Source organism: Andrographis paniculata, unplaced genomic scaffold (assembly GCF_009805555.1).
Source record: "Andrographis paniculata isolate CXL003 unplaced genomic scaffold, ASM980555v1 Contig12END, whole genome shotgun sequence".
NCBI classification, from domain to species: Eukaryota; Viridiplantae; Streptophyta; class Magnoliopsida; order Lamiales; family Acanthaceae; genus Andrographis; species Andrographis paniculata.
Genome location: NW_026137402.1, coordinates 5543826 through 5570612, shown reverse-complemented (window position 1 = coordinate 5570612; position 26787 = coordinate 5543826). Strand labels below are relative to the sequence as shown.

The 26787-nt window shown below is 35.8% G+C and overlaps 6 protein-coding genes across 13 annotated transcripts; 2 read left to right on the top strand and 4 right to left on the bottom strand.

The window, feature by feature from the left end:
- Positions 1–140: 140 nt before the first annotated feature.
- Positions 141–1673, top strand: LOC127255666 (uncharacterized). Its single transcript, XM_051281332.1, has 2 exons — positions 141–670; positions 1233–1673. Exons 1-2 carry the CDS (start codon positions 392–394, stop codon positions 1380–1382), a joined length of 429 nt encoding a protein of 142 aa, XP_051137289.1. The 5' UTR covers positions 141–391; the 3' UTR covers positions 1383–1673.
- On the bottom strand, positions 1594–8588 carry LOC127255642 (MACPF domain-containing protein At4g24290). 3 transcript variants are annotated; one of them, XM_051281301.1, is made up of 9 exons: positions 8553–8588; positions 7892–7993; positions 5934–6189; positions 5152–5390; positions 4315–4516; positions 3519–3587; positions 3232–3418; positions 2950–3116; positions 1594–2695 (listed from the first exon to the last, which is right to left on the bottom strand). In XM_051281301.1, exons 3-9 carry the CDS (start codon positions 6183–6185, stop codon positions 2015–2017), a joined length of 1797 nt encoding a protein of 598 aa, XP_051137258.1. In that variant the 5' UTR covers positions 6186–6189; positions 7892–7993; positions 8553–8588; the 3' UTR covers positions 1594–2014. The 3 variants fall into 3 exon arrangements, with proteins under 3 accessions (XP_051137258.1, XP_051137266.1, XP_051137250.1); XM_051281309.1 differs by lacking the exon at positions 8553–8588 and having other exon boundaries at positions 7892–8002; XM_051281293.1 differs by lacking the exons at positions 7892–7993; positions 8553–8588 and having other exon boundaries at positions 5934–6940.
- Positions 8589–8926: 338 nt separating this feature from the next.
- LOC127255627 (pentatricopeptide repeat-containing protein At1g71460, chloroplastic) lies at positions 8927–12648 on the bottom strand. 3 transcript variants are annotated; one of them, XM_051281267.1, is made up of 2 exons: positions 12551–12648; positions 8927–11024 (listed from the first exon to the last, which is right to left on the bottom strand). In XM_051281267.1, the coding sequence occupies exon 2, from the start codon at positions 11007–11009 to the stop codon at positions 8937–8939; it is 2073 nt and encodes a 690-aa protein (XP_051137224.1). In that variant the 5' UTR covers positions 11010–11024; positions 12551–12648; the 3' UTR covers positions 8927–8936. The 3 variants fall into 3 exon arrangements, with proteins under 3 accessions (XP_051137224.1, XP_051137237.1, XP_051137231.1); XM_051281280.1 differs by lacking the exon at positions 12551–12648 and adding an exon at positions 11547–11644; XM_051281274.1 differs by lacking the exon at positions 12551–12648 and adding an exon at positions 11492–11630.
- On the bottom strand, positions 12363–16759 carry LOC127255659 (chromatin structure-remodeling complex protein BSH). Its single transcript, XM_051281320.1, has 11 exons — positions 16459–16759; positions 16102–16348; positions 15933–16021; positions 15462–15556; positions 14999–15070; positions 14822–14869; positions 14536–14619; positions 13303–13341; positions 13113–13195; positions 12883–12945; positions 12363–12646 (listed from the first exon to the last, which is right to left on the bottom strand). The coding sequence occupies exons 2-11, from the start codon at positions 16152–16154 to the stop codon at positions 12547–12549; spliced, it is 726 nt and encodes a 241-aa protein (XP_051137277.1). The 5' UTR covers positions 16155–16348; positions 16459–16759; the 3' UTR covers positions 12363–12546.
- A 3651-nt stretch (positions 16760–20410) lies between these two features.
- LOC127255214 (embryogenesis-associated protein EMB8-like) lies at positions 20411–23311 on the top strand. The gene is made up of 13 exons (XM_051280659.1): positions 20411–20709; positions 20851–20940; positions 21187–21251; positions 21619–21704; positions 21793–21882; positions 21960–22082; positions 22159–22236; positions 22339–22424; positions 22509–22557; positions 22642–22698; positions 22782–22912; positions 23008–23091; positions 23172–23311. Exons 1-13 carry the CDS (start codon positions 20444–20446, stop codon positions 23236–23238), a joined length of 1272 nt encoding a protein of 423 aa, XP_051136616.1. The 5' UTR covers positions 20411–20443; the 3' UTR covers positions 23239–23311.
- LOC127255220 (uncharacterized) lies at positions 22740–26787 on the bottom strand. 4 transcript variants are annotated; one of them, XR_007839587.1, is made up of 9 exons: positions 26256–26787; positions 25142–25383; positions 24962–25058; positions 24532–24715; positions 24353–24434; positions 24230–24272; positions 23997–24117; positions 23058–23162; positions 22740–22876 (listed from the first exon to the last, which is right to left on the bottom strand). XR_007839587.1 is itself a non-coding variant. In XM_051280683.1 (8 exons), the coding sequence occupies exons 1-7, from the start codon at positions 26694–26696 to the stop codon at positions 24046–24048; spliced, it is 1161 nt and encodes a 386-aa protein (XP_051136640.1). In that variant the 5' UTR covers positions 26697–26787; the 3' UTR covers positions 22740–23162; positions 23997–24045. The 4 variants fall into 4 exon arrangements, 2 of the variants coding, with proteins under 2 accessions (XP_051136640.1, XP_051136631.1); XR_007839588.1 differs by having other exon boundaries at positions 23058–23121; XM_051280683.1 differs by having other exon boundaries at positions 22740–23162.

Genomic DNA, 26787 nt, shown 5'->3' with positions numbered 1-26787 from the left:
AAATATTTTTTCTTAACCTTTTGAATTAGAATTATAAAATATCATCAAATAAAGTGTCCATGCAACAAATATAAACATATACAAATATATACATATATAGATATTTGGACAGTAAGAGTGAGTGCGTAGCACGTGCAGTGTGGGCATTGCCATATATTGAAGATGATGATGATGATGATGCCATGGATCAACCTCACTCTCTTCTTCTTCCTACCTATTCATTTCACATACACATTCCTCTCTCTCTCTTACATTTACAGACAGGTAATAAAACAGAAGCTTCTGTGCAAGTAATCAGCCATTGTTGCTCCTTACACCCATAAATGTTGTTCTGACAATCCTGTCATACCAATATCGGCATCGGCATCGACACCGGCATCGATCCGTAGGCATGAGCGAGTTCGACGGTGGAAGAGCCAAGGCGTGGAACGTCGTGTACAACAACTTAAACCCGAGCCCTTCTCAGGCCGCCGTCAACAAGGCCCAAGGCCCATGGAAAGACTTCGGCTCCTCAGTCAATGCCATCTCCTTCGGCTTCGTCGCCACGGCAATCTTGATCTCCATGTTCCTTATAATGGCCATCTTCGAGCATCTGTTCCGCCCAAATGCGCCCGATCACAACGCAATGGGATCGAGCCAAATTCACAAGCTCGGAACTACTCCATCCGCAGTGAGTGTTCCTATAGTCTGGTTTTTGTGCTAACTGAGTGAAATCAATATAATGCTGATTTGATCATCTTGTCCGGTTTAAATCAATATAGTAACGATTTTACTGTCTGATCTGATTTTTGTGCTGATTGAGTTAAGTCAATATAGTGCTGATTTGACAGTGTTAACATCTTATTCCATATGATAATACAATATACAAAATAATACTTCCTTTCGCCCGGATTACATTTCCCTCATTATATTTAATATTAAAAATATTCTTATATTTGTATATTTTTTTTAAAAAATGTTATTATATTGGTGTTATAATAATTAAAATTCAAAGACCTAACACACAAAAAATAAATGTAACACACAAAAAAATAAATGTAGCCCTTAGAGCCGGACAAAATAAATATATTATTAATTTTCAACACAATAAACATATGTATCAATATAGCCTGATTGTTGAGATTAGTGTGCTCCCTTGTCAAATCAGTGACATAACTATTGTCAAGAGTTATCGATCTTTCCATGTTTTACAGCTATGGTAGCCCCGACTAACCTATTCATTCTCGTCGCAGATGCAAATGTCGCCGCAGCCATCCGCATTCTCAGTAGTGATGCCGGGACAACGCCATCCTACATTCCTCGCGCAGCCGGCGCCTCTGCCGTGTCCTAGGGAAGGAGTGCGTTGGCCCTCTCACGATCGTCGCGCCGTAACCTTCGTCTAGATGATCGATTATTCCGAACGCCTCACCCTCCAACGATCGTCGGCTGCTAGAGACTAAGTATATATAACCGAATCAACAACAAAGAAGCTACGAATAGAGGATGCATCGAATTCGAAATGCAAGAAAAAGTTCACCCTTTCCGACATCCAAATTTGAAAACTTACTTAGAATGGATCATACCGTGAAAGATCATCGATGGGATACCTGAAGAAGCTAAAAGAGATCCTGTCATAGAAATGCTTCTGCAAAAAAAATACTTCGCGACAAATAGGTTCAATAGCCGTGTCGAATTCTGATTCCTTACGATCATATCACAATGACCGTATTTATGGAAAACATCAACTAAGTAACGGTTTTCGCACTGGATACTAGCTATATTACAGACAATGAAGCACAAGCTATGTTTAATAAACAAAAACTTGCCACGGGAGGAGGAGAATGTGTTTCATTCTTCAAATATAATTCACAGCTGCGCCAAGTGTCTGTACGGCTGTTCTTTAATGTGAAATCGAATATTCAGCCAAAACACTCTGGTGACAGTAACCTTGACGGCGCTTCCAGCGACTTAATGCTATAAAATCCAATCGGAAATTACTTGCAACTTCTAAGTAAACAAAATTCTTGATGAGATCTTAATCCGACATATCATCATCAGGCTGAATTACTGTAAGTAACGAATACTTGACCTTGAGCGAGATCCTCCCCTTTTCGACGAGAAGTCTTGCACCCGAAACAACCCAATACCCGGGGGGGTCTTGTGGGCCTCTAGTCATCTCCATTGTATCAACAAACTTCAAGAGTTTAGAGGTTTGGGTCGGAACAGGAGGACCCCCGGGGTACACGGCTGAATTTATATTCACATCAGATGGTTGGGGGGGTGGTTTTTGAACAGCTGTGAAGTGATGGCTAATCAGAGTCGAGATGAGTCCGGATTTGCGCGCCAAGCCGGGAGATCCATCCCATTCTGGATACTTTACGGAAACAGCTCCTATAACATTTGAGAAACGGAGGCGAAGGAAAAGGACCTTCTTAAATCCATAATCTCCAACTTGTAATTGTGCCCCCGTGACAATGGAGAGTTCGTCTTCGGATTCAACAGGTGCAGTGCACACATGGGAGAAATTTTTCCATTGAACCTTCTCATAATACCGGCGATCGTATGACTCCTGGCAGAAATTGCCGCTTGGATCATCAACAAGTTGGAAGATATTTGGAAGAGAGGAGAGGTGTTGTATGTGGATAGCCAACCGATTGCTTCGTTTCCCTTCAAGATATAATCTCAGACCAGTGACAGGTCTCTTGCCGACATCAACCTGAAATAATCGAAGATGCATTAAGGTAATAAAGGGCAATGTGGTGAGAAGAATATCAATACTTTTGATTGTGTTGTTCCAACAATTTAATGTCGTATGACAATATCCTCACATTCCTTAACAGAAGATTACATACGTCAAAAGTAAATAAAATGGAGATTGTCACTACAGAAAAATTATTAAATTCTACTTGCTAATTACAAATTTCAGAACTTCAAAAATGGAGGACAAAAATAAAGACAGAGAAGCTTTACCATAGATGTGTTGATGAAAAGTCGGGGTCCCATAAAACTGAACTGTAGCGATGCTGTATTTTGTTGTCTTCGTTGAGGACCAAGGGGAAGATCGTTGAACACAGGCGCCCACTGCCTAGGAAGCTGAAACTCAAGAAATTGATGAAGCTCTTCAATTGGCGGCTTATCTGCAACAAATTCACAAACATGAATATATCATCGGAAATGATCTTATCCTAAATGTCCCTCTTCATTTCCAAAGTGTAGATTTAAGACGAAGCTAATATAGATTGGATCACTCACAGCGCAAATACAGATTTATGGCGTGACTCAGATAGCCGCTTCCAGAAATACCATTTAGCAGCGATGTTATTGGGATAAAGGACATTGAGATTACATCAGGCTCTGACAAAACTGTTTGTAGCCACTCATTATGGGTTAAATTTGCGCCGTCGCTTCCACCTCTCCTTTTGCAGATGCTAACAATATCCTATTTGTTCAAATGTTTAATAAGTGTAGAAAATATCGTTGTAAGTGTCATAGTGTAAAAACATGAACTACATTGTAGCCGTGCAAGATGGAAGACATACATCTTTGTGCGAATACGAACTTGATGTGCCAGCATCGGCAAACCTGAGTCGTGTCTCCTTCATTTCAAACTGAAGAATTCAAAAATCGATATATCAAATATAAAAATCTGATTGTTCAGAGAATCATCCAATAAGAAATCATCTTATCTCCTAAGCAATAAGTGCAAAGGGATATCATAATAAAAATCATGCCAAACAAAGAAATCAATCAAGCTCTATAATCTCTACTTCACGAAGCAAATTTACAGAAAAGAGACAGATCACGAACGGTAACTTTGAACATAACCAGAAGTTGATATCTGTGAATCATAATCTCCAGAACATAAATCTGAGATTTATTTATACCATATTAAAAAAACCTACAGATTCGTTATCTTATACAGAAATAATAAACTCCATCCATTCTACTCGAGCATCACGATTTAAAAGTGAATTAGAGAGCAGAAAATTCCAGTTTCCTATGACATGACAGTCACTCCAACAATTTCAAATTGATAATCTACTTGTAGACAGAAAGTTAGAATTGGGATTTGTCTTCTTTCTTACAATTTCTCTAAAGAACTGATGAGCGCTGGATACATTTTTTTGTCAATAGTGGCGACACATATCATTCAATTTTCTACTACACTGATTACGCAAGAAATGGAAATCCCAAACTTGAGAAGGCATCCTTAGTACTTCAGTTTTAGCATGAAGGACATCATCGACTTCATATAAAAATATGAACGAACAGCTTGAACTATTATTGTTGCACAATGGCATTAATTAAAAATAAAACAACTATTACAAACCCAACCTTTTCGCTCTGGTATATATGGCCAGAATCATGCTCATTTTGTCCATTTGCATCTAGAAATCGTTTATCGGCCATCACTTTCAATCTTTTCTGCACATCAGCAGGTTGAAGAGATGAAGAATGCTGCTGTTTCATGTAAATTACATCCTTCCCACCCATCTTTACACCAACAACAACATGAGTGCCGAACTTGTTAATAAACCTGAAGGTGAGTGGTAATATAAGCTCCACTGTCTAAGCGTATAAAGGCAATTCAAGAAACAAAAATGCAAAACTTGCAACAGTTTGAGAAACATTTGGGTGTGTTTGTTTGGGATTTTCTACAAGTTTTTTACTATTCATGAAAAAATTTTCCTACGAAACACCAAACCGAACATCGATTTTTCATTTTTTTATACACTAAAAATCGATTTTACATTTACAATATCACATCATAGCTACTTATATCAAACAACTATTCAAATTCAAAATCTTACCATTCAGAAACCAAACCCCGAAACAAACACACCCCTACTTACCCCAAATGTTCAATACATTACAAGCCACAGTTTAATAACACAAACTAATTAATTAATTCAACACACTTGGTTCTCCATTTCAAAGACTTCATTTCCAGCAAATGATTTCTCAAGAAACAGGGGAAAATAAGATTGACATGCTCTACGCGATTGCGAGAATCTGAAGCTCCTATTTATTTATTAAGGTAGGTGGTCACAGATGAGAAAAAAACTCTTCTGGGATAATATGAAAATTGCAAGGAAAGCTAGATCGTCGGACTCTATCCTCAAGTAGATGCAAACCAATTGTTCCAGAGAAGGCAGGCAACTGTAAGCATACCTTGCTAATGCCGCAGGCTCCCAAGAAGATGGAACTTCTTTCTTCACATAATCCTTAAGCACCATCTGAGACTTTTCAAGCGCAACCGTGTACAATGTTATAAACATTCCATCAAAAGCAAGGGTTTTTGTGTATGCCGCATCCTTTTGCCAACAACTAGAAAACTCAAACATCGCATTGAAGAGCCCTGAAGGAATTTTTCCAGTCAACGACAGCTCTTGATTAACTTGCTCTGACATCTGCAAAGTAGAGAACTATTTTTTATAAATCTCAAATCATCTACTATAGAGGCAATGTGATAATCATTCAGAGACATTTGGATTGAAGAATTAGCAAACATGACATTATCTAAATGAGGCGGAAACTTTAGTTGATGATGCATTTAAAATCTGTAAACTAGCATTTAAAATATATTGTGACTAACTGCAGTCAATTTTAAATTATCAATATATTCTCATTAGCAATTGTGGAATTTTCTTCCTCCTAAAGATCCAACAAATAAAAATTTATTCATCCCATCTAAACCTCAAAAATCAAGCATGCTTAAATTAAAAAAACACAATGGACCAGAGAAAATAGACATAGAAACAAACCAGAGAAGTATCTAGGCTATTTTTAGCATATATATGATTCAAAACTTCATTAAATTGATCAATTCATACTTTGAGCATATAAAAGAATAAAGTTACATTCGAAAAAGGTGCATCCATAAACTGAAGTAATCCCAACAAGCTAAAGGAAATTTATTAAACCAAACCAAGTGGAACCAGAAATAGCTTAACCTGCTGGAAAGTTAGAACATCAGATCGAAAACGTGTTCGCTCTCCCTTATCACACTTGATTGACTTCGACACATTAGGAACAGATATCCCCCCGGGAATGACAATCTCCCGACCCTGATCTTCATCGATTTCAATCAACCTCGAATCACCCTTACAATATTTCAGTCTAAGATCCAAAGAAATATCATACCCTCGACCAATAGCCTGAATGGCAACCATAGCTGCATCAGCAGGGGGGAGCTTAAGCGCCATTTCCCTGACAACCTCAGTCTATTACTACTTCTAGAAATGCATACAATTAAACCAGCTCCTAAATTTCAATCCAATAGAAAATTGTCACACTTGAGAAAGGTAACAAAATGTTCAATAATTCCAACTAAACTTATGGGCTACAAAAGGAAAGCACAAGAACAACTAAAAGTAACACACAGATTTCTCCCTCAAAAAGGCTTAAACAATCTCAACATCAAACATGGGGATTTTCAACCACAACCAAAATTCCCCCAAAATTTTCGACTACAGAAACATAAGAGACATTAATCACGGTTTCCCACTCTCTCCAGCTTCCATAAGCCTCTCCACACTCGAAAAAACTGCTGCTTCACAGATTTCGACAATCCAAACCTTGAACGGCTGCGGCCTCTAAATTATGTACTTATACACAGGATTTAACCGGACCTCGAAACCCTAGATTTTCGTAGCCGTATTTGAAGTGGAGCTCAGATCTAGAGGACACGAGAACGAAGCTTTTGTTTTCCTTTTCGTCTTGGGCATGATACAAACAACTCCATTTATGGATGAGTAAACGAAAATCGATGCGAATCAAATAGTAAGTGAGGGAATGGGTTGATTTTGGTAGTGCAGATTGATGTGTGTGGAGAGTGGAGATTGGATGTTGATGGATTCTTGACTCAAATTGGGGAATCCATTAAAGAAGAATCATGATGATTTGGTCGCAATTGACTCGACTCCAAAATGCCAATTTGATGCTGTCATCACCCAATTAACTACAAACTTTGACTTGGTTTCTTTATTGTCATTACAAAATTTCAAAAATTCTTAAATACATTTGATCTCCATGTCTATCTCTATTTATTTTCATAAATATGTTTACTATTTAATTTTTATTATTTCAAATAAATTTATATTAATTCCTTTACTCATTAGGCGGTTTTAACTAATACTATAATATCATGTTGATTGATTGTAAAATATTTTGTAAATTTTTAATGAATGAATTATTAATAAATAAACATAATATTTTTTGGATGAAAGCTGATGGAATACAATGGGTGTGTTTACTTTTAAGATAATTTGAATAAATATTTTTTTTATGTAAGATATGGAGAAAGAAGTACGTAGAGAATATAACAACATGATATATTAATACTCCTTCCGTCCACTAAATAAGTATACATTTACTTTTGGCGCAGAGATTAAGGAATAATAGTATTTTAATTATAGTGGACAGATAAAAATAGTGAAATGATATTTTTGCCTTTATTTTTTTTTATAAAAGTAACGATTTGATGTAAAGTAAGGGTATTTGTAAAAAAAAATAGGGTATTTAATGAAATGGTTACTTTGTAATTGGACGTCCCAAAATAGAAACATGTATACTTTCTATTTGGATGGACGGAGGGAGTATTTTTTTAAAAAAGTCGTATTGGAAAAAAACTAATGTAATGTATATGCGATAAAATTAATAATAGTATGTATTGTTTGAACATTTATCATGTATAATTCACATTGACACTTAAAATGGTACCATAATAGTATGTATTGTTTGAACATTTATCATGTGTAATTCATATCAACACTTAAAATGGTACCATAAACATACATTTGTTACTCCTTTCACATCGTTTTACTTAAACCCTCCAACAAAAAGACCGTAACAAAAACATCATTCAAGTAAAAAAAAAAAAAAAGATAAAATTTTACATGACATATGTTACCTGCGGTGGCAACTTCACGGTAAAATCTGCATCTGTCATTGCCAACACTTAGGCATTTCAACGGCTCAACATACAGCAACCCGGAATCTCCTTAGTATTGTTCTGGTTCCGGCATAATCGATTATTCGCATTCATAGGCAATACAAATTTACCACAGGGAAGAAGACGAGGAAGTCGACAAGTTCAAGAAAGCTCAAGAACATGATATGAAACTTCAATTTGATCAGAGACAGATTTATAATTGTAGAATCCATGATCACAAGGGAAAATGGATCTGTGTTGCAAAAGAAGCTCACATATTTCTACATATTAAATTTTCGCGCAAATGTTAATAAATAGTCCAGCAGCAGCCCAGGAAAGTTTCGGTAAAGTCCTTCGAAGAAAAAATTTAACCAAAAAATATAGATGCATAAAAGCACATACGCAAAGGAGGAACAAATATATGCAATGAAAAAAAAAAAACTCAAAACCATGTGTTGCTGTAGTACCATTTGAATGTCTTTATAAATCTCAGATGAGCGAAAAGAACAGTAAAATCGACCCGAAAATGAGCATCAATCACTTCAAAAATTAGAGTTCAAATTCACACAACATTGTAACAATTTCTTGCACACAAAATAATCAGATTTGAAATGCTATGACAAGAGTTGAAGACACTTACCAGAATCCGAAGAAGCTTCTGTTTAAGGAAGATTTGGTGCCTTCTGTAAGCCATTTTGACACCCCGACCTGATGTCATTTCCAGTGTTAAAAATAATCTACATTCACACACACGCGCCCGTTGATATGATCGAAACTTCAGTCTTTCTGCCTGCATAATTTTATTTGAAGAAAGGGAGAAATAAAGAGAAGGATGACAAACCTGGCACTGATGGTCTATATATACATAAATTTAGACGTCGAGAAGAATCTGCTTCAAGAAACTTGTAGCCACCATGGATCTTTCTCCCTTATAAGGCGAAGAATCACTATCTAGTTCCATATGGTTATCACGGTCTATTCCAAATTTTTGTAACACAAATAACCAATACAAGAGGCTTTTCTCTTATGGCCTAACCGACGATGATCTAAGCTCCATAAATTTCCCAGCCTCCTCTATCCGACCCGAATGAATAAGAAGGTTAATAATGCTAGAGTAGTGTTCTTCAGATGCCTTAATCTTATATTTTCGAGTCATCAAACTGAAGAACCTCTGTGCATCATCGACAAAACTCCCCTTCTCACAAATAGATAGCAACACTTTGAAAGTGAATTGGTTTGGAGAAAAACCACCCGACATCATTTGCTCAAAGACATGTATAGCTTCTTGATATTGACCATTGCACCCGTAAGCCTCAATAATGGCAGTCCATGTCATCGATCCCTTAACTGGAATGGCTTCAAATGCTGATTTTGCTGTATCAAGTTTTCCCCAGCTCCCGTACATTCTCACGATCTCTGAAGACACAGAAGGGACAGACTGCAGATTTTTCTTCAAAACCTGTCCATGTATTTCCTTCCCGAATTTTTCTACTTTAAGTTCCCCACAGACACTTAATATCCTCGCCATTGTAACAGAGTCCGGCCTGTGTTTCGACAATTGCATCAACCGGAAAACAGAAAGCGCTTCGTGAAACAGTTTACATTCTATGTAGCATTCTATCATCGCTGTCCATGATATAACATTCCTCCTCTCCATGCTATCGAAAACTTTCAGGCAATAGTCGAATCTACCACACTTGGTGTACATCATCATTAGGGCAGTAGCAATCGACACAGCTGGCAAAAAACCGTTCTTGACAGCAAAAGAATGAATTTCCTTCCCCTGTTTCAATGCCCTCAGCTTCCCGCAGACAGGAAGAACTGTGGTGACGGTCACGGCATCAGGTTTAAATCCTTCTTGTTGCATCCAAATGATGGATCTTAATGCCTGATCAAGCCTCCCATTTGCAACATATCCCGATAAAAGTGTGGTCCAAGAAATAGTGTTTCTCTCCATTGATCCATAGAATACCTTTCGACCCGAAGCCAGATCACCACACTTGCAATACATATCAATCAAACCAGATTGAATGAACAACTGCTTCGAGTACCCTTTCGTCTTGATCACGTATGCATGAACCTCCTTCCCAATTTTCGGTGCAAGGATTTCTCCAATAACGGGAAGAATGCTCGTCAATACAACCGAATTAACTTCTATTCCTTCATTCACCATCCTTCTCGTGTACGCCAATGCCTCCCATTGCAATCTATTGTGAGCAAAACCTGCAATCATTGCTCCCCATACAACTACATCCCTCTCCTCGACTTCCTCGAACACTCTACACGCCAAATTAATCTTCCCACACTTGAAATACATGTCGACCAAACTAGTCCTTGTTATACAGCTTCCCAACAAACCGTTCTTTACCAGAATGCCGTGAGTTTTCAAACCTTGATTCAACGCACGTGCCCCCGCCAGGCTCTTGATCAAACAAGAAAAGGTGTAAACATTCAGCTCAACGCCAGCATAACGCATTTCCAAGAACGAGCTTAACACTTCTCGGTAATTTCGGTGACCCAAAACTACATTACCTCTAAGCAGTGCATTCCAAGGATAGATACTTGTGACACTCATACTTTCGAACAACCTCTTCGCATCCTCGATGGACCCGCAGCTCGCGTACATGTTAACGAGCTTCGTTTGGAGGAATACATTCTTCTCGAGACCATTTATCCTTATATGCACATGTACTTGTTTTGCCGCATCGATGGATTTGGCTCTCACGCAAGCAGCAATGAGCGATGAAAATGTCGTAACATTAGTCGGAATGCCAAAGCGATCCATGTAGTCTAATATAGCAAGAGCTTCTTTGAGTTTGTTCTCGCGGGCAAACTTCCGGATGTCTTTGTAAATAGCATGTGGATTTTTTCTGTGAATCGGTATAGAGTTTGGGAATGCATCATTTTCATGGAATTTTTTCGGTTTTCGACTCTGAGGTTCGAAAGGAGGAAGTGGTGCTGCTAATGCTTTCACAATCAAATTGCCACTTCCATTGAAGCTTATCTTGTATGGAGATTTCACAAGCCTTTGATGGAAAGAATGAGGTAAGTTAGGCTGAGGTTTAATGGTGAAGTAGCTGCTGCTTAGGGCCTCCATTATTCGACAATGGTTCTGCAAAAAAGCCATGAACATTACTAAAATGCAGTTTTCTTTGTACTGTCCAAATAACAAATTGAATTCTGTAACAACTCAACTTCAATCATTAGCGTTGAAACTCAAATGTGGATAAATTCTAAATCGAAGAAAACATAATCATGATAATAGATAACCCACAAGAGCAGCAAACCGTATTACAGAATTTTCTCAAGCTCTCAAACTTGGCACTTTAAACTGAACTCAAGCTACCATTCGCCAGTCACGCTTCTAGAACTAATCCACATATTTTTTAACTGTGATTCTTCTAAGCCCAAACGATGTTGTAAATGAGTACACTTTACAGTTTAACATATAAACGTTTTATTTAGGCAATTCATCAAACACTTTAACTGCAATGTGTTTTTGTTAGTTTGCTAACATTCCTGTATATATATATACATATATATATATATATAGAGAGAGAGAGAGGGGAGAATCGTTACATTCCGTTGTTGTCCTTCGCGGGTTGTAAAGATTCAGTGGATGAAGAAAACTCACATGAATTTGAAAGAAGAAGAAGCAAGAGGTGTTAAACAGTCGAGACAAAGCCGTCAGATAATTTTGCTCCGTTCAGTTGTTGGCGATTTAGTTTTTTTTTTTTTTTAAATGAATATGATACGCATATCATGTATTTGAGTTAATGGAAGAAATAGCGAGTATTTTTATTTAATTATTTTTTACTAATACGGTTTTATTTTAAAGAATATAATATATATATATATATAATTATTAACAATATATAAACAAAATCATAATAAAAATTCAACAATAATATATTAAATAATAAAAAATTCAAACCAACTCATAATAAACAAATCCAAGTTTTGTTCTTTTTTTTTTTTAATTCATGTAAAATACACTGGTGCATTTCTCGTCGAAGGTGGTTGTATGTTATTAATATAAAATATAATATTCCCCTTCCCATGTGTGACAAATGACTGAACTTTGATTTAATAAGTCCAATCTTATGCTACCAGACATCCTTATACTTCAAAAATATTATCCCCAAAATAAAAAATATGACCGAATTCAGAATACAATCATAAACAAAACATCAACCGTCATGTTTGTGTTGTATTGATTGTGAATTATCCCGCAGGGCCATGTTAAAATTAACATGACCTGTTGTATTCAGTCCTTGTCAGCTATCGTGAGACTAAAATGATTAATTTTAGTTTAAATACGACCAAAATTGATAATTGTGATATAAAATGAGACAAAAAGATAGCTTTAGCTCAAAATGTAAATACTAGACCTGTAAGTGGTAAAAGTAAGAAGAGCTATAGTAAAACCCCTAAAACCTTTTCAAGTACGTAGAAAATACCACCTCAAGAGGATGTCAACATAAATGATAAGGTTAAAAGATTCCCAATTTATAGGAGAATATCCACACAAAAAAAGAGTATGATGCTACTAACTAACAAGCAAATACAACTTCTCCTTTAGGGAAAAGATGATAACAAAGTATTACACATACAAATTGTGCACAAGTACATAGTTACCGAGCACTCCTTTCTTCCTTAGCTTCAAGGGCATCCACCTCCTCATTAGATAACAGATCCACGATGGGCTCATATGCATCCCACTCCTTCCTCTTCCTACAAGTAGCATTAAAATCAGAGCTTAGGAATTTCGTTGCGTAAAAAAACATGTACAGGACACATTCGGGCTTTTACTATATGCTGTTAGAAACGGGAGTCCAATTGAAAGGTTTTCGAGAATTACATAAATTATTGAAGAAAGCAATCTGTGGTGTTAAGCATATGCAGTGATTGAAGAACAACCTTTTTCTCTGTACATGTTTATGCTGAAGGCAAAAGGCAGTAACACTTACCTTACGACACTAGATTTGTTTCCAAATAGCTTGAACAGGTCCACGGCATTCCCACTGTTTTTGCTGAGAAAATGGAAAAAGGAGGCAACAGAAGCAAGATTTTATTACTAAAAGTACGCAAAAATCTATAGCCAAGTTAAGTAATTTTTGGATTTCATCCTTCCATGGAATTATTAGCTTTCAATTTGGAGGAGTGTTAAGAAAGGATTTAAGATTTAATCATAGAAGACCTGGCATGGATATGTTCCAGCGCTCTACGTCCTTTCTTGTTTAATCTACTTTCGCGGGCTGAAGTCACATTCTGTACAGCAATCTAAAAGAAAAAGGGAGAAACGTTGTAATAGATGCGGATGATCGAGAAATCATCCCATCAACAGGATGGGGTGCAAAGGCATGAACATCTGTGTCCTGAAAACTCACCTCGTAAAGTTGTTCTCTGATGGCAATTCCAATGGCCGGCTGCAAAGTCATGCCAGATCAGTATATAAACACAGATTGCGTACTTATTGTGCAATAAACAGAAGGAGATCAAGGAACAAAATTTGCAAAGGGGAAAAAATATATTGGTGAGAAAGCTACTAGAAACAGCCTAAATGCAATACAGATTTTACATATTTAGGTGTAATTGTTTGATCTGTAGAAGAAAACTGCATGAACAAGCATGTCTTAAACAGCAAAACTTCATAAATACATCCGTGAACCGGATACTGATTTAGGATCAAACCCATTTTTCAAAGAGATGTGTCAACCCCCAGAGCTGGAATGTTTTTTTTTTTTTATTTTTAAACATGCATCTTCACGTATAACACAGATGAAACATACACATAGAGAGGGCTTAATAGAATATTCAATTTTATAATTTCGGATTTTAGATTCACCATAAGAATAGGAAGAAGTTGGATCGTAACTCAAATATCATTCAATTGATAAATATGTGGCCTACGGAAGCCAAGATAGTTTATTAAAGGAAGAAATCTCCTATTTTGCCTTTTCACAATCCACGACTAAGTATACCGTTCATTCATAATATCTATCAGTTAGTTACCATCTTGTGACTTTAATGCTTGACATATTAGTGCTGTTTGCATCATTCAACATATATGTGGTGTTTATAATGTAACGAAAAATGTTTAATTGCTTACGTAAATGCGATTACTTATTAAGCAATTTGCATATAAGTTCTGCCTGAATCCAATAGCAAAAACAACTATTTTATTATCCTACAATCATGAGCCTGAGGAATACTTATAACACCCTTGTTGCTAATTTGTATATAAGCTCTACCATAATGGTAATTCACAAGGTTCGAGAAGCAACAATATATTCAAATTTAAAAAGGGAAATTGGTTGAAAATCAATGACAGTGGCCCGACAACTATATCACAAAATTACAGAACACAGGTAGACTCAATAACATGACTCTATAAGTCAAATTATTTTCGTAATGAAAAGAGCAAAGTGCGTGGACAGTTGTCACTGTCAAAGGTTGTTCAAATACATATTTAATATTAAATATCTCTCACAGTATCTAAATGATTAAAATAAGACTACAGATGGTATTATTAAGAGGTTTCATAAAAAAAAATTTATATAATGCACACTTATCACCACACTATTGTAAAATTCTATACAACATAAATTGCAAACTCTTACTCCAACTTCAGGATCTTCAATTCCCAAGTCCTTGCAAAATGTCTTCGCAAATTCTTCAGGATCACTCTCAAAGTTGTTTAAGTCCTGAAGTTTTTATATTTAAATTTTGTCAATAAAATGGTAAGAAACATTTCATGTGAATATCATAAGCTTTTGAAAAGAAGTCAAGAACCTACTTATAGATAATGACAGGTGAAAATTAAATAATTTATTTCTCTACAGTGACAGAATCGGAGAAAAAGTTTTTGTATTTCCTAGAGAAAGGTAAAAGAAATTTCCATCCTACCCATAAAAAGTGGTCCTTGATAAGCGTATGGTTAACCCGGAGATCAAGCTGCGTCAACAAGAATGAGAAACTTAGATATAAAATCATCACATGATATAGGTGCGCAGGATTTTTAACTTTCTAAAAAAGTAAAAAGTGGAACGTTACTAACTGAAACCACAATCTAACACCACGAACCTTAATAGGAACAACCTTCTCGCCAGTATACATATCTTGTCCTTCGTATGATCGAAATTCAGTAAGCTGTGCCTACAAAATTTAGCACGAGAATTACAAGTCTACATAAGCAAAAGATCAAAATCTTTGGGTACAGCATTTTGGACTCTATAAAGATTAAGATATCAAATGAACTTGAAGCATTCTACTATTCAATCAAAACCGCTAGAACATCCAAGATATCTCGATTGGCTACATGACATATTCAATCCTACACTAAACATTGAGCTATCTTCTTCGGAAATGGTGCAGTTGAGTTACCAGAAAACTCAGAAAAAAACAAACGTAGCAGTGGATAAAACTGCGACATCACATTTACCACAAGTGCATATCATTATGCAGCTGGGACAATCAACATGGCAAGACATAAAAAATTGATATCGGGAATATGTACTGTCTTAAAGAATGATCAACTATACTATACTTGTATCGATTGTGCAATTTGCGTTACAAAGGCAGGAGGCAGCTTCAAATCTTTGACTGTTCTTTTTGCAAATAACACCACTTCAGAGTCAGGATCTACATTATAAAAAAACACAAACTTAGCTAACCGCTGGCATCCAAACAAACAAATCATGTTAATATTCATGGTAGATTACTCGCACAATAAATTTAATCCCTTGAAAATAATGTCTTGAATAATTACCACAGCGAAAAGGAATACTAAGCAAGTCATGCATTTCGAAAACTGAAAGAGCAACTGAATTAATCTTCCTCAATAACAGATAAGCACTAAGGCCCCAATTCCCCATTCTATTAATACAAGTATAAATCATCATAGCAGGAAGATTCGTCAATCAAAGCAACATATCATATACAATCCCAATGTCGTAACATCATCAAGACAATAAAAGTTCCAAAACACGGTATAGCAACGAAGAAGCCTTAAAACTACCGGATGGATTCCAGACAAAAGCATCTCTATGTCTCTGCCCATCAATCTCAACGTCCACACGCATTGGAACTAGATTGTCTGCCGTCGGTCTGAAGATCAGATATCTGAACATCAAACAATCGAAAAACGGAAAGTGGAAACTCATGTATGCAAGAAAGGGAGAATTTACATGCGGAATTTGACGGGATTCTTGGCTGTGCCCCACGGTACGTGTGTTTTCATGCTTGAGATTGATTCTTCGTTGTCGCTTCGGTAGCTTATGTCGATTCAATTAGCTGAAGCAATACTTCTCTGAATTTTTTCCTTTTTTCGTAAATAATTTGATTTTTTTATCTCCACTCAGAACAGTGTCACAAATCCTGCCCTCTCCACACCGCCTCACAGAATCGATCTCATCGGCGCTGAAGGCCAACCGTCTGCACCAAAACCAACCAATTCGACACCTATCAACAATCAAACATGTTTTTTCCACCTATATATACAATTACCGAGTAAGATTTTCACTATTATCAAATTACAAAATCACCTAAATTAACGGACAGAGAAAGTCTGCCGGACTCCTTGTGCCTCCGGCGGCTTAGCTCCCTGGCGACGCGGTGAAGAAGATGTCACTGAAGAATAAGAGGGAAATTAAAGCGACCGGCTTACCTTTCTTTTCTCCTCGGACACCGACGGCAGCGTTTTCCGAGACCGGAGTTCAGCGCTGTAGCCGTGCCGGAGAGGACTAAGGGAACGACAGAGACGACTGAGGGCTCAGAAGTAGAAAGGGGGGAAGAGAGAGGAAGGAGAAGAAGAAAGAAGAATGGGGTTTGAAGAGGGAATGGGGAGGAGCGGTGGTGGGTGATTGATTAGGGTTTTTATATTTTTTTTAATAAAATAAAATAATTTTTGGGAAAAAATCATTTTTGTCCAATATAATCAAAATTCATCGTCTCAATATAAAAATCTATCAATTTTGATTACAATGTAACCAAAACTCATCATTTTTGTCATAATATAACCAAAACTATCATTTTTGTTATAATATAACCAAATCTCATCATTTTTTTGTCTCAATGTAAATTTTTTATCAATTTTAGTCAAACCTTATCTTTTTTTTCCCACCGTTAATAAACCGACGGAAATGCTGACGTGAAAATAAATCAAATCTTATATTTATATTTGAAGAAATTGCACAAATCTTATATTTATATTTGAAGAAATTGCACAATCTTGCAAGATCACGTTAGCATTTTCCGTCGGTTTGTTGACGGTGGGAAAAAAAAAGATAAGTTTTGATTATATTGGGACCAAAAATGATGAGTTTTGGTTATATTGGGACTAAAATTGATAAAATTTTATATTGTTACAAAAAATGATGAGTTTTGATTATATTGAGACTAAAATTGATAAAAATTTTATATTGAGACAAAAACGATGAGCTTTGGTTATATTGAGACCAAAATTGATAATATTTTTATATTGGGACCAAAATTGATGAATTTTTGTTATATTAAGACAAAAACAATTTTTTCCCATATATTTTTTATAAATTTCTATATATACATATATGCAATTTTCACAATTTTTTATTCATAAAAATATATTCTTTTCGTCTTAAGTATAATATCGCAATTACCGTAAATACAAGAATTTAGAAAGTATAGGATTAATAAATAAATAAAAATATATTAGCAAAATTAATTATAGTACAATACAAATAATTATATACTAAGATCAAAATAACTTATTACTCTAATTAAGATTACAAAATTATAAATTATAACATTTAAAATATGATCAAAATATGTAATCTTATTCGAAAAAGAAAAATGACAACAAACAAACAGATAATCATACCATAATATATATGAAACAGAATGAGTATTATTTTATCTCATAAAACGAAATATTATATTAAATTTCTATTTAAATAAAAAAAAATTAGAAAAAACTAAAATATGACACATTTCATCTACAATATTTGTCATATCATATTCTATTACAATATTTTGGAAATAAAACAGTTAAAACACTTATCTTAATAATCTAGTTTTTGTTAGTCCATACTCATACTTAAGTATAAATATCCTTCACTTATTGAATTACAATGTATTATTATTATCATCAGATAAATATATAATTTTACAATTGAATGTATATTAAGAAAATGGAAAGAAGTGTAACAACTGTTGTTTTGACAATAATATTCATCATTTTTTTCTTACAGGTTATCGATGGCAGAAAAATTAGCTACCCGGCCGTCGGGGGTGATAACCCCCCGCCCCACAATGCAACGCATGATCCAAAACACAACTATACCCGAGGTTGCAACCCGGAGGATCGGTGCAGGGGCGGCCCGCCCGAAAAATCAACCCATGTCCGGCTAGTAAGAATTAACACACCTTCAAACAATAATGGCAATGGTGCTGTCCGAAAGCTGTTGTCGATATTCCAATATAGTTAATGGTCGAGGCTTAGCTTGCCGATACATGTCTTAATTAGTTTCCCGACTATATATGCATGTACCATAGTAATTTCCTAATTAATTCGATAAGGTTTTTATCGATGATTTAGAATAAAAACAATAATTATATAGGGAAGCAATAAAATTATTGTTATTGTATATATGTTTGTGGTTATTTGAGAATGTTTCGACGCCGGATATGCGAATGTAGCACCAGCGTGTCATGTCGGCACACGTATCTGCCACGTAGGCGCCACATGTGAAAATTTATTTTTATTTTTATTTTTAAACTAAATTGTCATATTCCATGCCTACCTATATATATCCATGTACTCCTTCCGTCCAATTTATATTATCCTAGAGTATATTTACACGATTTTTTTAGGTGATTTGTCTTTTTGTTATGAATTGACAAATTTGCCCTTAATTGTATGGTAGAGATGAAAAGTAATAAATGAATGAAAGGTAAAAATGTAAAATTTGTGTTTAAAAAAAAAAAATAGGGCAATAATTGTTGGACGTTCCAAATAGAAAAGTAGGATATTAATTTGTGGACGGAGGGAGTATTATATATATATATATATATATACAGTAAGCTCACTGATTTTATCTATAATATTTGTAAAGATTTAATATTCTTACAGCAATTTTGTAATTAAATTCTTTTTCATATGTAATAATTTTAATATTTTTGCGATTTTTGTAATAAAGCTAGTAAAAATATCTTATTTTTGATAATTTAGTCAATATTAGGCCATCATACATCAATTATAAATAGTAGATATCTATTCTTAACAATATTATTATAAAATTAATTCTGTGATTAACTAAAAATATGGAAAGAACTCTGTTACTATTTGTGCTTGCAATATTCATCATTTTTTTGTGTACGTCGACCAATGGCGCATCGATTAGCTACCCGGCCCTTTCCCCCGATAACCCCCGAAAATCACCGGGTCCTCCAAGTCCAAAACACAACTACACCCGAAGTTGTGAAAAGCAACAACGGTGTCGGAGTGATCCACCGGAAAAACTAAGTCAGTCGACAAAAATTGCAGCTTCAAACAGCAATAGCAATGGTGTTATCCGAAAGTTATTGTCTAGTGTTTGGATATAATGATGCTTAATTATATGTTTATTATTCCAACTATGCGTCCCAAAATAATTTTACAATTCGATAATGTTGCAATCAACGAAAAATAATAATAAGATTAATAAACTTATTTTATTACGTTTGTAGAAAATTTAGTGTGTTCATTTAGCCGTTATTTCTATTTTTTTTTTTTTTTACACACATTTTTTCATTAAATAGACTATTTTATCTTCAAAATATTACATCGAAGTATATTTAAATCAGCATTTTGCTTGAATTTCTTTTTATTTGTTGGATTTTGATATAAATAATATTTTGATTTACCTTTTATGAAATAAATCTATATATTTATATTGAAAACTAGTGTATGAATGGGTTAATATTAAAAAAAATTAAATGCAAACAAAATAAAAGCCAAAGGCCAAAAAAAAAAAATACTAATAATGTGAGAGTGTACTAATTATTATTATTATTTTTATAAAGTGAAATCACACTAGAGTCACACTAGATGAACTATGTGCAGCAAATGAGAGCTGAAAGAGTTGAATATTTAAATCCATAACTTCACGATCATGAGTTTATTCCTACCATACCAGACATCCCTACGAGATTTTATTATTATTATTATTATTATTATTATTATTATTGTCTAGGCCGGCTTCCATTCTATATACAAATATAAAGGTTGGTTGACAATTTTTTACAAAGTCAACTTTCAGCATTTTTCATTGTTCAATTTAATTTAGTCTATATTCAAATTTCACAACTAAAAGGACAATCAATAAGTCAATAATTTAGGTTCAACTTTTAACATAACATATGAAGACAAATTCCAACTTGAAATAATTAATTTAATTATTCCCATTCATACATCACATATGCATATTATATATATATATATATATAATACATCTCCTACGTAAGAACATCTTCCTACATCCAAAAAATACTTACGACTTTCTTGCTATCTCAATGAACTCCTTAAACTCATCGCCGCCGCCGCAGCCGCCAGAATCTCCATACCATCTGTTGTTGCGCGCCGCGCTGCTGATTCCGGCTTGGCATTATGCATTAGGCCTCTGCTTTATATGCGCAGCGCTCTTGTATAATATTCTGGAATGTCATTTCTTCGGCGAAATGATCACCGGATTTAGAGGACAGCCTGTCACTCTTACATTCGACCCTTCGTCTCAACTCTACCACCGCGTCGTCTCCAAGTGCAAACTTCTCCACGGAAGGTATATATATATATATATATATATATACATAGGCATGATCAAATTATTAGTCATGTATATGAACAAGTGTAAATATATATATATGTGCAGTTATTTAATTTATCGTATCGTATCGTATCATACTATATCGAATGTGTATAGGTATTGTTCGACTCCATGGTTGAGTAGTCCTCATCTTCAGACAGCATTTGTACATTATTTTGGTAATCCACCTTTTGTCGACTACACAAGGTAATTAATATCAATCGATATTGAATTTGAAGTAATTCGAAGTTTATTGTTATTTTATATAGAAATAATTATATGTAATCCAAATAAATATATATATGTGTGCATAACATAATTCAATTTTAAAGAAAATTTTGAATATATAAATATATATTAAGAAATATATGGTAGAAATAAAATATTTTTATTGAATTTATTTTATTTTATAGAAGTATTTTAATAATTCTTTTTTTCCACCTATATTATCAGACAGCTGTTTGTAGCCTCCGATGGAGGAACAATAGCTTTGGATTGGGTCGGCAATTCTCCCTGCGGTAATAAGAAGCAATTCTTTAATATAATATATATATATATTAATTATGGATATGGATCGGATGATGCTGATAAAAATAATCAGCTTTCATGATATACAGTCTTAAAACAATAGTGTTCACCCAAATATCTCTGTTATTTTGGGACCAAAAGAGTATATTATAATATATGCTATATTATAAACACTTATAATATCTTATATGTTAGTATTATATAGAAATATATATATATTAAATTATCTTTATAACGTATGCTGATTCGATTAAACCAGAATCGACAACGTCAAGCTGAATGCTAATTCAGCCTCATCCAAACCCGTCTAAAACACTGTGTACATATACATAATGCGTATATATATGTGACTTGTAGTCGTAGATTTGAAATCCGCCATCGCCGACGATAAAAGCCCTATCATCATCGTCATTCCCGGACTAGGCAATGCAGCCGATTCCGCGGTGAGTTCTAGCTCCCTACCATTTCCAATGTGTCGAAAGGCCCAATCTTTCAAGTTAAAACTATTTTCTCGATTTCGATCTCCTACAGTATGTCAAGCACTTGTCTTTCCGGATGGCGAAGAGCAGCTGTCGAGTTGTCGTGAGCAATCACCGCGGACTAGGCGGCGCGCCAGTAACCGTGAGTCTCATCGACATCTCATGTTCTAAAACACGACCGACCAACCGACCATCTTATATAAACTCTATTACCGGCAGTCGGATCGCTTCTACACCGCTGCATGGACAGACGACATACGAGCAGTTATCGACCACATTCACGGGAAGTACCCCGAAGCTCCATTGTTTGCTGTCGGCGCGAGCGTGGGCGCTAATATCCTGGTTCGATACATCTCCCCTGTTGATCGATTGTCCCGTGTTTTGTGCAACTTTTTCGAATTAACTCAAAAATTTCCAGGTGAAGTATCTCGGGGAAGATGGGAGCAATGTTCCACTTGTTGGTGCTGCAGCAATTTGCAATCCTTGGGACTCTTTGGTTGCCACTTCTACAACCCGGATCCTGTCGATGTTGTCGTTGCACGGCTGATTGTTTTAAGGTTCAGCTGCTAATAGATATTCTCGATCTTCTTTTTTCCAGCTATGCGATAGGTTTCTGAGGCGTAGACTTGTCCAACGGTTGTATAGCATAAGCTTGACGGCGAGCTTGAAAGATTACGCAAATCTGTACGTCTTGATTGCATCTTCTTTCATGAAAATATTTGCCGACGATTTAATCATGTTAATATATAATCGGGGATCTATTTCCAGGCACGCCGACACCCTTTCTAGAGTTTCAAACTGGGAAGGTATCAAAAAGGTAATCAATCAATCTCCCTTACCTTTAATCTACATTTTCGAATAGAAGATCAAGAAAACGATGGGTTACCTCGAAGTTTCACAGGCACGATGTGCTCGGGAGTTCGATGATGCTGCAACACGTATTCTTGCAAAGTGTAAGGTAATAATAATACGCAGCTGTAATTCTTTATATTATCTGCGAAAATTCATCCCCAATTCCTCCATGCATTTTTTTTTTTCAAGACGGTCGATGCATATTATCGACAGTGCAGCAGTGCTAACTATGTAGAAAGAGTTGAAGTACCGCTTCTCTGCATTAGCTCCATGGATGATCCTGTCTGCACAAGTGAAGCAATTCCATGGGATGAGTGCAGGTATGTGCATATATATATATCACTCAGTCTCTATCAAAACGAACAAATCAGACATTTTCGTTTTAGCCGTAGATCATGCAATAAAACTCTGACAGGTTAAACAGAAATGTAATATTGGCCACCACTCAACATGGAGGGCACCTACCGTTCTTCGAAGGGTCCACTGCAACAAGCATCTGGTACGTTAATCGCTGCTGTTCCGACATGCCCTAAATGTATTTACATTGATGTTCATTTCAGTAGTCATTTCCTGTTGCAGGTGGGTAAAGGTTGTTGATGAATTCTTAAGTACTTTGATTTCGAATCCCATCAAAGAACAAAAATAAGATGGACTACATATAGTTATTCTTGTACTTTCTAACTATTTCGTAAATTTCTTCCAACCATCTTGATTCAAAATTTTCGACAGACTATAGCGGATGTGTTCACTAGTGTTTTCGCCCCTATCTTCAGAACAAGTGAACTTAGGCTTAACACTTTCACATCCAAAACCTATTTTCTTTTCAAAGATCTCGTCAAATGCCTATTTTTAGTTCAGAACAAATTCAAATCCAAAACAATCGAAAAACACAAATAAAAACTACTATTTCATTGCTATTTAGCAATCCACACAGTAACTGTTTTTTTCAAACAAACTTGCAGAAGTATTTCTTCTAAAGATATCATGGTAAATTGCACAATGATGAAGCTAATTTTCACACTCAACCCGAACTTATCGACTGCAATGCCATTATGGGCACTCTGTACATAAACTGCAATACCCTATTTCAATGCTATTAACAGCCACGACTAAATGAAAGAATCAAACTTTACCATTTTAAAAGATGGCAAAACATCAAAGGAAGCTATAGATACAAGGTACATAACTTGGTAAAGGCAAAGTGATCATTTATCCGAATGATATTTAACTTGTACTGCACTCATTTTAGCTGAATTGACACTCAATTATGCGTATTGCCGCAGATTATACTATTCTACATAATTTGATTTAACCTTCCCTCCACAATGTAACTCTATAATAAGAAATTTTTAAGCGATAAAATATTAACAATAATAAAGAGTAAGAGAGACTAATGCTGCTTACCCAAAATTGCTCTTAACGAAATCTTTGGTATGCTGCATTTGCAAAACAGTCATTTAGATAGCTTTCCCAAACTTGAATTTTCTTGTTCCATCGAAATTATGCAAGCAAGCCTGTCGTGTACCTGCAATGAGACCAGAATAGGCGAATCTCACCAACAGAGCGACCAACTATAAAGACGACTAAAGTTCACAATAGAGCATATATCGCAGCTTCAGTATCAAGAATCAGCATACCCCAGAGAGCTTGCTTTCATCTTCCTTGGGTAATGGATCGTACCTATAAAAGAATATAAAATGTTTCAATACCATAATTGCATATCTACCATCGTAAGAACTCACGTATGTATAACAACTTACCAATCTCGAGGAATTCCAGCTTCTTCTCGAGCTGAATAGTTGAAAGGGCCCTTTAGCTCCACATTGTACTCATCTAGAATATCTGCCAAACAAGAATTCATAAATAAACAAACAGAACTTGAGATTCCATCATATATTCATAGTATTGAACCTGAAAAAAAAAAATACATATACATAACCTGTGAAAGTAGCATCTGGGGTGCGGCCCATTTTCTGGCAGACCGATACAAACCAATAAACTCCAACAGCTACATGTGCAACTTCTTCATCGGCTATCTTTTCTACGATGCTTGCAGTCCTATGATCTCCAAAGCCAACCAGTTTATTCACTAGGCGAGGCCCAGCATCCAGACCCCTGGCCTCCTACACGGACGACGTAAAGAGGAGAAATGTGTTTGTTACTAGTTAAATATAAAATCCTTCTTTTCTTTGTCGTCATCAATTTTCAGCACATTTTTACTTCACTCATTGGCAATAATAAACAGTTTTTTACATCAATATGACAACATGAAAAGTGGTATCTCCAACTTTTAAGTTTTGTTATAACGATTAAATAGTGTGGAACTAGTAGAATAAGCACATTTATAGTTGTGAAATGGAAACAAGCACCTGAACTAATGGGATTACTGCAAGCCGAGCAGCAACATTATCAGATGATTTCTCACATTCCCTCCACAGAAAATTATGAGCAGGCATGTCTCCATAGCTATTAATACGAATGAGGTCAGTGGTCAGGAGAACAATAACCGGAATGCTAAATGCTAAGCTCAACCTAAAGTCTAAACATACCTGAATTGAAGCTCTGCCAGTCTCTGCGAACACCAAGTGAAATGCCGACTTTCATCATCAGCCACATGAGCAAAATCAGCAAAGAATCCTTCACCAAGCAAGTCAACATATGGAGAAAACCGAACAACCGTATCCCAGGCAAGATCGATAGCATTTAGCTCCACGTGAGCAAGATTATGAAGCATGTATGCATTGAGAGGTAAACCAGAGCTTTTCGGAGATGGGATTTCTTTAGGGGAAACCTGAACCAATGAGATGCCCATTCATATAATGAATGAAATAATCATGTCTTGTAAAACAACTAGTTTATATACCATTAATTGATTGACAAATTAAACATACAACAAAGCATCTTTCTTTCCCTGTGAAAGAAATCCACACAATTTCAGAAGACAAAACATATACAATTCAAACAGGAGAGTAATTACAAGCCAAAAATTACACAGATCAGAGCCCCAAAGATTCACTAAAGAATATGAAGCATAACATAAGCCTCTATATTGTCATTAATTTTAATGTGACTGAATGTATATAGTATTGAGCTACAATACGAATTAGGATGTGCAGAATGCATGTTCTTAATATATTGAAACAATATCAAACCCGAATTTTGGTGGGGTTTGAGGGGGCAGCACCAGAAGCAAAATGGACTCCTAAGGACACGTTTTAAACGAAAATGTGCATCCATTCATAGATTGTCGCATTATTAACCCCAACAGCAACCACCCTATTACTAAATTGATATCCTAACCATTTACAACATAAGCAGCAAATCAAACTACCGGTTTTGGAGTAGAATTTCATTAGAATTCTCGAGTATAATTTCAGATTAGCCTAGAGTTAAACGAAATGGGGTCGAATTAAAACTTTAAGAAAGTACTTATTATACACAATCCAACAGAGTTTTCAGTTTGTTCAATCTTGATTCTCTGTTCTGCATTCTAAAACTCCCCAACAATATATAAAATTTAAAAGGACCCAACCATTTGAGGCTGCTGATTCTTAGGAAGCAAATCAAATATCAATTAACCCTAAAAAGCCGAAAAGGGTAAGAAAGCAACGCGAAATCCAGACAGAGAATGCAAAATTAAGTTGAGACAGTGAGATACCATACCAATTGGGGTTTAGGAGGGCGAGTGGGCCTGGAAGGGGCGTCGGAAACTCCAATCGGTAAACCTTCGACGCACCATTTCGTATAAGCCGCATGGGAAAGCTTCGCCTTCGCAATTGGATCCGCAGTGGAGAGAACAGCGCGTCCCATCTCCGCCAGTGAGGTGCAAGAGGCGAGAACGAGAGGAGAGATAGTTACACTTTCACTAGAATCTGGGATTGGTCCATCGGGGCCCCAATAGCGGTCGTGGTTCACCGTGCTCCGCCGCCATCGATTAAGGCCGGACCACTGACGATGGTGGCGGAGCGGCGGGTACTGGATTGAAGCGGAACAAGAGAAGCGACGGCGGAGGTCTGGAGGTGGATGAGAGTGTGGCGTCGGAAAGGCGGTGAATCGACGGTTGGCTACGGAGAGAAGTGGTCGGAAAATGAGTTGCTGCATCATCGGAACTTGGAAGAGAGATTGGTGTTGGGGGTGAAAGCAGTTAAATAATGCTGGTTGTATTGAAATGGAGAGTCTGTTCACTTTTCTTTCA

Excerpts from the sequence above, each read along its gene's own strand:
- LOC127255642 (XM_051281301.1), bottom strand. The coding sequence starts at position 6,185 with ATGGCGCTTAAGCTCCCCCCTGCTGATGCAGCTATGGTTGCCATTCAG. Across the intron at positions 3,588-4,314 it reads ATATATACCAGAGCGAAAAG|TTTGAAATGAAGGAGACACG; the intron begins GTTGGGTTTGTA and ends TGAATTCTTCAG. Across the intron at positions 2,696-2,949 it reads TTTTCATCAACACATCTATG|GTTGATGTCGGCAAGAGACC; the intron begins GTAAAGCTTCTC and ends CGATTATTTCAG.
- LOC127255627 (XM_051281267.1), bottom strand. The coding sequence starts at position 11,009 with ATGGAGGCCCTAAGCAGCAGCTACTTCACCATTAAACCTCAGCCTAAC.
- LOC127255214 (XM_051280659.1), top strand. The coding sequence starts at position 20,444 with ATGAACTCCTTAAACTCATCGCCGCCGCCGCAGCCGCCAGAATCTCCA. Across the intron at positions 21,705-21,792 it reads GCAATGCAGCCGATTCCGCG|TATGTCAAGCACTTGTCTTT; the intron begins GTGAGTTCTAGC and ends GATCTCCTACAG. Across the intron at positions 22,237-22,338 it reads GCAATCCTTGGGACTCTTTG|CTATGCGATAGGTTTCTGAG; the intron begins GTTGCCACTTCT and ends TCTTTTTTCCAG.
- LOC127255666 (XM_051281332.1), top strand. The coding sequence starts at position 392 with ATGAGCGAGTTCGACGGTGGAAGAGCCAAGGCGTGGAACGTCGTGTAC. Across the intron at positions 671-1,232 it reads TCGGAACTACTCCATCCGCA|ATGCAAATGTCGCCGCAGCC; the intron begins GTGAGTGTTCCT and ends TTCTCGTCGCAG.
- LOC127255659 (XM_051281320.1), bottom strand. The coding sequence starts at position 16,154 with ATGAAAACACACGTACCGTGGGGCACAGCCAAGAATCCCGTCAAATTC. Across the intron at positions 15,071-15,461 it reads AAATTGCACAATCGATACAA|GCACAGCTTACTGAATTTCG; the intron begins GTATAGTATAGT and ends TAAATTTTGTAG. Across the intron at positions 12,647-12,882 it reads AACAAATCTAGTGTCGTAAG|GAAGAGGAAGGAGTGGGATG; the intron begins GTAAGTGTTACT and ends TGCTACTTGTAG.
- LOC127255220 (XM_051280683.1), bottom strand. The coding sequence starts at position 26,696 with ATGATGCAGCAACTCATTTTCCGACCACTTCTCTCCGTAGCCAACCGT. Across the intron at positions 24,435-24,531 it reads CCCAGATGCTACTTTCACAG|ATATTCTAGATGAGTACAAT; the intron begins GTTATGTATATG and ends CTTGTTTGGCAG. Across the intron at positions 24,118-24,229 it reads ATGAAAGCAAGCTCTCTGGG|GTACACGACAGGCTTGCTTG; the intron begins GTATGCTGATTC and ends GTCTCATTGCAG.